Source organism: Ricinus communis, chromosome 8 (assembly GCF_019578655.1).
Source record: "Ricinus communis isolate WT05 ecotype wild-type chromosome 8, ASM1957865v1, whole genome shotgun sequence".
NCBI lineage: Eukaryota > Viridiplantae > Streptophyta > Magnoliopsida > Malpighiales > Euphorbiaceae > Ricinus > Ricinus communis.
The window spans coordinates 21,144,281-21,155,382 of NC_063263.1; the positions used below are offsets into that span (position 1 = coordinate 21,144,281).

At 34.7% G+C, this 11,102-nt stretch overlaps 1 protein-coding gene across 6 annotated transcripts; it reads right to left on the minus strand.

Moving 5' to 3' along the window:
- Positions 1-1,128: 1,128 nt before the first annotated feature.
- On the minus strand, positions 1,129-10,898 carry LOC8279608 (protein argonaute 4). Of its 6 annotated transcripts, XR_007216997.1 has the most exons (25): positions 10,677-10,898; positions 9,914-9,966; positions 8,524-8,799; positions 8,213-8,418; positions 7,805-8,029; positions 7,582-7,718; positions 7,410-7,507; positions 7,228-7,325; positions 6,956-7,115; positions 6,754-6,870; positions 6,567-6,674; positions 6,417-6,479; positions 6,224-6,337; positions 5,975-6,140; positions 5,779-5,891; positions 5,022-5,159; positions 4,771-4,901; positions 4,579-4,644; positions 3,398-3,461; positions 3,204-3,315; positions 3,053-3,126; positions 2,720-2,840; positions 2,013-2,107; positions 1,881-1,912; positions 1,410-1,615 (listed from the first exon to the last, which is right to left on the minus strand). XR_007216997.1 is itself a non-coding variant. In XM_002527718.4 (24 exons), exons 3-24 carry the CDS (start codon positions 8,794-8,796, stop codon positions 1,440-1,442), a joined length of 2,766 nt encoding a protein of 921 aa, XP_002527764.1. In that variant the 5' UTR covers positions 8,797-8,799; positions 9,914-9,966; positions 10,677-10,893; the 3' UTR covers positions 1,129-1,439. The 6 variants fall into 6 exon arrangements, 5 of the variants coding, with proteins under 5 accessions (XP_002527764.1, XP_048233953.1, XP_048233955.1 ...); XM_002527718.4 differs by lacking the exon at positions 2,720-2,840 and having other exon boundaries at positions 1,129-1,615; positions 10,677-10,893; XM_048377996.1 differs by lacking the exon at positions 2,720-2,840 and having other exon boundaries at positions 1,129-1,615; positions 10,661-10,893.
- Between the last annotated feature and the right edge of the window lie 204 nt (positions 10,899-11,102).

An 11,102-nucleotide genomic window follows, 5' to 3' on the forward strand; every position in this document is an offset into this window, starting at 1 on the left:
ACTTAAAAAAATTTAAAAATTTAACTTTCTCAGAATTAAATAAATCAAAATTCAATATTTTAAATAAATTAAAATTTAATCTAATAAGTTAGATTTTAATTTTTTTGATAAATAGATTCGTAATTTTTTTAGACCAATTAAAATATAACGTCTCAGACCTTTCGATTGGTGTTTATCTCTAAAAAATATCGAGACTTTTTACATACAAAGAATTTACTTATTACTAATATAGTTTAGCCTATATCATTCTTTAAATCTCTTATTTCACTTCATAAATCGGATCAATGCAGAAGAAATGATTGCATTTCCATACTATAAAATATTAAGTAATCTATAAAGTATTAAGTAATAAAGTAGCGAAATTGGTCTATTTTTTTACGTATATCAATTGAAATATTTTGAAATGAGCTGAAGAATGAACATTTTCTTAATAAAAGCGAAAAAATCCAAAACTCTTCGTTCTCTTATAGTTATAGCATAACTTAACTGAAATTTCAATATGAACCAAAGAAGACATATATATATATATATATATATATATATATATATATATATATATATATATATATATATATATATATATATATATATACACACATACACATACACATACACGGAACAATTCTAAAATAAAATAAAATCAAACCTTTTTATGGTTATGGGCATCTGAATTCAATTTCAATATTCAATAAAGAAACAATTAATAAATCGAAAGTTAGAAGTGAAGTCAAGTTAGAAGTGTAATTGACTTCTGAGGACCATATACAGAAAATTTTAAATTGAAAGCCATTTATTGAAAAGATTTAAATTAAATATATTTAACCGGCCCAAATTGGCCCTTTGCCCCAATTCCATTACATGCATATCAAACATAAGCAAACTGACGAAACAAATGCTTCCGGTCCTGCAGATGAACAGATGAGCTTCTTGGCTATGGGATTAACTCCAGAATCACTTCATATAAATTAATTACCAGCAAACTTTTCACTGCCTGCATATTTCGGGGATTAAGACTGTTGTATAGTATATATCGAATTTTTATTTTTTTTAGCTTATTTACAGTGTTCTCTCCTGTTCAATATACTAAGCAAGCATTGGCTTTTCAGATGTAGCAGAATCAAATAAAGATGAAAGCAACAAAACATCACCTAGTCAGGTTGTCACGTTAAACCATATACTTACATCCAGAGTATCGAAAACTTGCATAAACAAAAAGAAGCCTAGGTGGCCGTCAGGCGCCGCTACCCTATAACAAAAAACATTCTTCCATCTTAAGATAAAACTAAACTAACGCGACCCGACCCGACCAGCAGCGCTACCCTGTGGCATGTTTCAGATCCTGTAACAAAAGAGCAGCAAAAGCAAAATGCCCATGTACACCGAATATATCTTTCAAGCATCATTTGTACAGAAGCAAGGGAAACAGGGGCATAGGCCTCTCAACAAAAGAACATTGAACTGGAGACTTTATCTGACAATTTGGGCATCTGAGGAACAGGAACAGCTCCAGCAGAAGTTACACCACCATGACTTGAGGATGTCTCAGATGCATCCTCAAACTTCATGAATTGTCCCATCTGAGTGGCAGCCAGGTGAGCATAACACACCGGTGCAACTGCACAGACAATGCACAAAAACAAAGATATCACAGCTAAAAAGATCTGACCACCCGATTTAGTGATTATATATCATATAGATGGACACCGTAGAAGATACTGGTAGAACAGAATCCGGGAAGCAGCAATAGCTAATCTAATCTAATCTTCCATATTTGTACTCAACTCGCAATTCAGTAGGCAAGCACAGCCTTAAACATTCAAAATATCTTACAAGGATAATAGCAACACAAATATAATCAATATTAAAAAAAAAACACTTACCTACAGAAATGGCAGTTGTGCTTCTTTGGTACCTACAATAACAAGCAACAGTATCACTCAGCATAATTGTTTATATTTCCTAGACCCTGAAATGATTATAGACAAACTATACCAAGACAAAAATCTACTCACACGTAGGACAATGAATGCACAAGTTCCTGAAGTTCATCCGCTGAAAAGCCAACCTCATCTAATAAAACATGATAATGGGTGGGCCTCGTAGTTCCCTGAAATTACAATCAGTCTCAACTAGAATACACAGTAAGGTACAGCAAATGACAGAAAACAAAGTTGTAGTAGTCACAAAGTAATGCAATCAACTTTAAAATAAATATGAAAAACCTACCAAAGACTCGGACTGATTTACATTTTTTATCATTTACCATGGCAACTTCATATAGACATTATACAGCCTCCATCCTCTTCTAAATTTTGTGGAAATACAACATACTCCATGTATATGCGCGTGTATCATTTTAAAGATCACACAGAACATTTTTAGTTATTACCATCTCTCAGAAATCATTTGTCAATAAACAGCATGCTATATAACATGAGAATGCTCATAAAACCAAAAACAAAATTGAGGAACAATAAACTAATAAATGCAGTTATAATAAAACTAAGGACATGCATGCCTGCATATAAACCAGAGGACATGCATGCCGCATATAAACCAGAGGACAGCATCCACCCGAATAAATCATTTGTTGGTAAACAGCATGCTATGTAACAAGAGAATAAATACATGAGAATGCTCGTAAAACCAAAAAAGAAAATGAGGAACAATAAACTAATAAATGCAAGAAGACCAAGGACATGTATGCCCGCATACAAACCAGAGAAAAATGTATGCAGAGGACAACATATGCCCGCATATAAACCAGAGGACAATGTAAGCCCGCATATGAACCAGAGGACAATGTATGCCCGCATATGAACCAGAGGACAATTGTATGCCTGCATATCAACCAGAGGAAAATGTATGCCCGTTGTAAGCCCAAAGGCAAAAACGGTATTCTTGTTTTTCTATAATCAAATGGTATTCTTAAAATCCAGTGATGACATTCAGTAAAAATGGCATGTAACAAATTTTTCTTTTGGTTAAGAAAAGATGCAAACAACATCTACCAAGTTCTAACAGCCTATCAAGGCATTATGTTGATACTCACAATCATCCCAGCATGTGCACAGAGATAGAAATCATTGTTCCGTGGATGACAGACTTTATTATCAATGACAGTTCCTGAAAGGCAACAAATATAACAACATAAATCCAACCACAAATTCATGGAACTATAAGTATCAATGAAATTAGTTTACCAGGTGGAACATTATCAGGAAGTCCAGGCTGGAAGAACTTAGTGTGGTGGTTTTTTTGTGCAATAATCACCACAAACTTGGGATTCCACTTTTCATCAAGATGCTTACATGCCTGTAAGAATGCAAATGAAGTTGACTTCCATTTAATTAAATAAATAAATCAAGGCATGCCAGTTGGATGAATTGATTCTAACCTCGATTATCTGATTCAATTCAATGTTCAACACTTGATTGAATTGTGATTCACTGACGCCATCCCTAATCAAACCTTAATCATCAACACTTGATAAAAACTAAAATAGGAGGGACCACGAGCACTTATTCATGCAACATGAAAGTAACATAACAACCATCAGCTAGAACCTCGAGCAAATCCTAATATAAATAACAAGTCATACCTTGAGGTTGGGGGTTACACAAACACAGCGTTTGCATGAAGCCACTCACATACAAAACTCTAGAAAAATAATTCAAACTACAATGATGAGAAAAACAAGTTTCATCTAGGATGACAACAAAAACAAATCTTTTTCAACAAACAAAAGACAATACAATAGATCCAGTATGATAGATATGCATCAAGATCATGTAATGGTAACTCAAGAGGGTAAATTTCATTAATAATCCTCAATTTGAAGTGTTTTTGCCTTGCAATCCCTAAAATTCAATTTGTATCACAAAACTCCCTACAATCCTTTTTAACTCGATAAGGTAAAATCCCATTAAACTATGATGTGATATACTATTATGGACTTCTTAAACTCATAAATATATTAATTCTACGTCAAGCTATTATACTATATCATATCTGTAATGAATTTTTATCAAAATTATGCAAAAAGGATTTCAGCATTGCTTAAATTAAATATTTTTGTGATACAAATTAAAATTTAGGAACTGCAATTCGAAATGCACATAAAGTCAGGGACTGCATATGAATTTAACCCTAATTTTTTATGGTCACGGTAGTACAACATCAAATACAAAAAAGAAAAAATAGGGCTTGTTTCTACATGGCAAATGCCATTTGAAGAACACCAGATCATTTTTGTGTCATACAGGTACATGCAATTAGTAGACATCCATCAATGTGAAACCACAATCAGAAATTAAATAAAAAATCAAGTAAGTAAATAAATGCTCTCTGGATCAAATCTTATACAGAAATGAGAGGACAAATCACAGTAAGGCCCAAAAAAAAGAGTTAAATGTATAAAATAGAACTTAAAAGGGGGCAAGTTCATATCCCCACATATGGTTTTCAGAGACCAAGTGTGCCATCAATTAGACTTATTTTTAATATCTTCTAATATAAATAAGTATAAACAGATAGAAGCATTTAAACAGGATAGGATAGAAAATGTAAAAGTAGTACCTGAATATGATGATCTGTTCAGGTTTCCTTTTTCCTGAACTAGAATAGAAGTCCAACAAAAGCTCCCTAGAAAGAAAGAGAAAAAGAAAACACATCACATATACATCACTTGAATATGATATATAGGAATTCCAGCTTTCAAAATTCAACTACAAAGGAACAACAAATTGCTCAACTAGTTATCTGAAACACCTCATCATGCCTTCGTCCTCAGTGTCAGACACAGGCTTGTACAGAGAGTCTATCATTTCAACCTTCGGAGACTGAGTGCGGACACATGCCCTATATCGAGAAATTAATGGCCACTGCCTGGAACTGACTACCTATAATTTCCAAAGATGACAATGCAAAAAAATCAATCCTGTGACTCAAAGGAAACACGGAACATGAAAAACTTAATATCCAAAGCATATCTGTAAACATAAATAAGCACAAAAAAGTACCGCAGCAATTGATGGGACATCAGAATGCCCAGGAGAGCCATGTGAGACATCCATACCAATGATAATGGTAGGAACCTTAGAAACCAGTGGTATAGAGGGAGAATGTTCAACTGCCAGCATAGAGTTTAAACCACCAAGCTGCAATGATTTTGCAAAAGAGAGAAATTAACAGGTGGCCCAACACTGAGAAAATCGGATTATTACAATACATATGCAAACTTTGGAAAACATTGCAAGCAAAAGAGAAACGAATTGATTAAAATTATAAAGAAAACAACTAATAGGCATAAATACATAACTAATCATTTCTAGTTATCATTATTAATTAATTAATATGAGTAGGGATTAAACACTTTCACAATACAAGTAACAGTTCCAAAATATTTGAAATAATTTAGTAGATCAAGCAAATAAATGTGTAAAATTAGTATTTATGAAGCTTGACTTTAACTAGTTTTTAAAACTTCTATTTCAAAACAAGTAAATTTGATTACAAGAATATTAGCAATAAAGCAGGAAAGGAGACCTTCCAATAGGTCCCCAAAAGTCCAAACTGTCAGCAGAATGAAAAGTGCCTTCAATTTAGGTATTCAAGCCATTGAAATATGTTTCTAATTGGGAAACCGCCTGGTAACTTCCATTACATATCTGTTTTTTAATGCATGGTTATGTCCAAAACGACGATTAAGAAGAACAAAGGGGAAAGAGGGATCAAAGAAAAATATGGTAGAAAGAAAAACCATCTGATATATCTCACCTTTGCATTTATCTTCAGAAGAACATTTGTCAAATACTGGTCATTGACCCTCTGGGGAGCAATGCACTGGGTGACAATTCCAAAATCAGAAAGATTTTTCTTTTTCCAAGGACCTTGGAGTAACAATAGATATTCAGTAACCAGAAAAGCCCAAAAAAGAGCCTCATTACAACATAAGAAAACTTAAATTGCTAACCATATAGGTCAGAGTTTTTTCTCTCAGGAAGTAGACATAAAAGGAACTTCGGAGCACCAGGAAGCTTAGACTGTATCGAATCAAACATTTTCTCAACTCGAACTGTAGGCGGGGCACGTCTGAACTGCGGGTTCTCCTCAAATACATCAAAAGGAGGCTCTATAGGCTAAAGAACAGTGCAAATAAGGCCAGTCAGTTCACTTAGTAGATTATGCATGTCACTGACAAACCTAATACGAGACAACTTACAATTCCTTTCATCTCTGCACATTTTGTCAAATCACGTACAAGGTTACGTATATCACAACGTGCTGAGAAGTTCACAACAGCCCATCGCTCTATTTTACTTGGGTCCACAAGTTTCTTCAACAGAATTCCATTACATTGTCAGAAAGGAAATCAAAACCATAATCAGGAAAAAGAAAAAAAAAAAAACAATTACCTTGTTATTAAAATTCCAGCGCCCATTTCGTGGAAAGAAATCCTCCCCATTGCCTACTTTTAGCTGTAAAGAAATGAAAGAACTAATAAGCTGTAGGGTGAACTTAACTATCACATTGAGCTGAAGGCCACAAGCAAGTTAGACAAATACCTTTGGCGCCTGCAATTGACGGCCATCAACTTGAACAAAACTAGTACTGATTGAGACCCCACATGAGCGTAGCATAGGTTCAGCATCATAATTGCTGCTCTTCAAAGCCTGTAATAAAAATAGGTTACTGAAAATGAACTTGCTGAATTCAAAATGATACAAGCTAGAAAATACAGAGGACACCCACATTTGATAAAGTACTCATCCTCTCTTGTGGCTTTTGTCTTGATTTCTCCACCAAAGAAGCCCTTTGAAGGGTGTTGAGTGCTTTTGTGTAACGTTGCAAGGACACCAAAGAACAAAGCTAGATGGAAACAAACAGCAAAAGAAACATAAATACACCATAATAAGGGTTATTTATTGCGCATATAGATAATCAAATGGCTTACCTCAATAGGAATAAAAGTAGGCCGCTTTGGTTTCCCTACATTGATGCATGGTAAATCACCAGAATAGCGCAATTCTATACGGCGATGATTAACAAAGTAGTCATAAACTGTTAATTCAAGCGGGTCATTATCATCCCTTCCCTTTTGGTTTAATTGAAAACTACATAAGAAAAAAAAAAGGAGCTTTTTTTAAGCTGTGAAGATATAAAAGGCAATATGGACCTACCAAAAATATTTACAGCAAAACAAAAAGAAATCACAAAAAAGCATACGTTTGCTCTTTGCAGGGCATCTCACTCAAACCAGTTATCTTGTATTCTTGGTTGGAGGGACTTGCCTTAATCCTCAAGTTTTTCAATGTTCGTTTGGCCTGTCAATAGACATAAGAATCAAGGTTCTGCAAACGAATAGGAGCTTTAAACACAGCGACAACAATACACATGACATTGGTTACCTTAGCCCAGTCAAGCTGAAAGGGATCTCTCACATTTTGGTTTGCAATCAAAAAATCCACAACAGGACCAGGCTGAATTATCATGGTAGTTGATACATCTGAACAGGAAAGCAAGTGAAAAATATAATCTCCAAAACTTAAACATCATGGAGCTCTAGTAATACATTCATACCAATATTCAGAGACAGCCCTCCCTGAGTGGTTCTAAAACTAGAATGAAATCCTCGACAACCTAGAACACCACCCCCGACATCTGCAAAATTCTTTGGATCATTGTGAAAGAAATTCTGGCGTACAAGAAGGCAGCCCCTGAGGTAGACAAACAACATTACAAATGTTGAAATACATAGCCTCACAGATCAAAATGAAAAATCAAATAAACAAGTTTCATTTACTGTTTAGCCGCATGCTGGCGCAATATAATATCCAGGACCCTTATGGCTTCTTGAGAATTCTCAGATTCCTGTCCACGCAGTGCATTAGCAATGGCCTGCATGGGAATTTTTGCAGCAAAACTGATCTCCACTTTGAATGTTTTGGACTGATATGGGCGCCGCATTCTCTTTCGGTCACCCTCATTGGGACTACCATGCCCATCAGGGCTTGCATTTCCGTTATTTCTGGGAGTTGGGGAAAAGAATAAAAAGAATAAAAAAAGAGGAACTCAAAATAAACTAGGGTTGCAAAAACCAAAACAAAATTTGACAACTAAAAAGAAAAATATAAGGTTTTTAAAGAAACATAAATTGCCAAAAGAAAAGATAAGCCAAGAGCTTGACCAGAACATGCATCAGTTTTCCTACCTGTTAGAGGTGACATCCTCAAGCACGACAGTGAACTCAAGTTTGTTGCGTGGAAGAGCACCAACAGTGAATAAGCTTTTCTCTCCATCGTAAGCAAATTTCTTTCCACCCATTTCAGAGTCATAAGTTTCATGCACTCGATCAATGACCTTTCTTCCAACACCCTTACCATCAACCGGGCGGCCATCCTCATAGGAAAGGGACACCTGTTCAAACAAATAAAATATTGAAGCAAACTATGTGCAAAATGGTTGCAGATTAACAAATAAGAAAAAGGAAGTAGATAACTGAGCGAGGAAGGCAGAACATACACAGTAATGGAAGAAATAGTCATCAACTTTGTTAACATTAACTTTAAAGTGATTAGTTAGTAGAGATATCTTCTGGCCTTTAGATCCAAGGCCACGCCTAGCTATTGGAACCCTGACAACCTTTTTCTTGACTGGTTCAGGTTCTGCTCGCATTGGAACCACATCTGGTGGAACAACAGGTGGGGGAGGCGGTAAGCCTTCCTGTGATCCATTTCCCTCGTGGATCCCATTTCCTTCACGCAACCCATTTCCATCAGGTTCAAATGAATCCATTACCTAAGAATCAACAAGAAATGAAGACACAAGTGAATGAGAGAAAGGAAACGAGACAGACAGAAACAGAAGCCTTCATCCAATGAAGATGATGAATGTGACTGATGAATGACTGGATGACCAGGCCCCAGTAAAAGAAGGTTACAGAACCAGGCATCATACTAATAAAAACCATTCAGCAAAAACCATGCAAAATTCAAAATTAATCTACCCATAAACATAACACAAAAATGAGGAAGCAACAGAATGTAATACTTTAAGGAAATTAACTTTGTAAAATTTTGTAGTACTACATAATGGAAACTCTAACCAAAGCAAAATTTTGTATGCTGAAAAACACTGCAAGAAAAGCAAATCTTCACAGCCTTAAAAAGTGGTAGTAAAATTGTACATGTATATTGTTAATTCCTTGCTATGAAACATTTATTTCACCACAAGAGTAAAAGAACATGAGAATAAGTACTAGATCAACAAAGCAAGAAACTGCAGCTACTAATTCACCATACATTAACCTAAGGAACAGAAAAAAACCTAACACCCAGGGGAAATAAGGGGAAAATAATTACATCATTGCCATTATTCATAAGCTAAAGAGCACAGATAGATTAAATCTAGCATATATGCACATAAACATTGCGAGAAGATACATCATAAGCGACACTAACAAAACCTTCTCTTTCAACACCAAGCAGAATAACCAACTACAGTGACTATAAAACATGTGTCAAAATTAAGTAAAAATCTCGAGCATAAAAAACAAATCTGCCGTGAAGCACCAAAATAATTTTAGAATTTATACAAATCCAAGTTAGCAGATCAAAGATTGCTAAAGTTTTCCTAATAAATACAAACTAAAAACAGTTACTGACAAAAGTCCAGAGAAAACATTTTCTTCAATAATCCCAATTTATAAAACAAATTATCCTAAAAATAGCACAATAATGAACAAGAAAGCACCCACAAACTTATTCACACCAAAAGAGCAAAATACACTTCACAGACAAACAAAGCAAAGTCAAACATCAAATTATATGATAGAGGAAAAAGAAGTCAACATTGCTGGCAAACCCACATGCAATCACAGTAAAAAAGTACATATAATCATAAGATCATATACCTTAAGCAGTAGAGAAAATCACTGCTATATAAGCAAATAGCTAAGAGACTACCCTGCAAACAAAATCAATAAATATTTAGCACAGATCAACGTATGTAAAACAGCGCATGTAATAAACATAAAAATCATACAAAATACGCTTGAAGAGTTGGCGGTAAAACAGACAAAAGTCTTCCTAAGCAAATAAATATACATAGGCAAAAATATTTTGAAAAAACAAATATGTAAAGAAAATATATAATAAATTACAAAAGCTCATCTAGTGACAAAAAGTGCCGTCAACAGAGCCGCAATCAATCACGAATAGTATTTTCTAAACTCAAATAAAAAGGCATGCAAGTTACTTTTCAGAGAGAAAAACAAAAAAAAATAAAAAATTACTGTAATCAGGTTTGATTTATATATAATATAATAAAAACAAAACCACAAATTAATATTTAAAAAAAATGGAAACAAAACTAAAAATAGAGAATACGACTCAGAAACAGGAAAATGAAAACAATCAAAACAAGGAGACACCCCAAAATTTTGCAAAATTAGCTAAGAAAAGCGCCACATTGCAGATGATGAACCTCAAAAACCCTAATTCCAAAACCAAAAAAAAAGAAAATTTACTCAACTCTGAAACACAGTGAACGCACTCAATATCGAGCGCTAAAACTGAAACCCTAATTTTTTTATTAAAAAGAAAACTAAGAAGGAAAACCAGATAAAAAGAGGAAGAGGAAGAGGCAGAGGCAGAGAGACCTTTCCACCACTCTACCTTCAATTTACGACTACTGCTCCTACTACTGTTTCAAAACTCTACAAATTCTACTTAGCGCAAGCCAAACAGCTTTTTTTGAAATAAATAGAGCCCACTCCCGACTGTCTCCGACTTTATCTTCTGCTATGCTAACTGAATTACATCATTTTGCTTCCTAGTAGTACAACCGTTCGATCTTCACTTTTATGTCACTTTTGCTGAATTAACAGTGATGATGATGCGTTGATTTTGACGAGACATACACATACCTGATGTTGACGTGGTAGTCGAAGCGTACGGTTTTAGGGTATTATAATTTTATAAATACGAACAGTTATGTCATGCCTCGGTTGTCTCGTGCACTTCTTTAGCTGAGGTTACTTTTGTGGAATGACGAGTTTAGGTCCTGTGAAGTCTAATGAAGTCGGGTTCGATGGGGGGTAA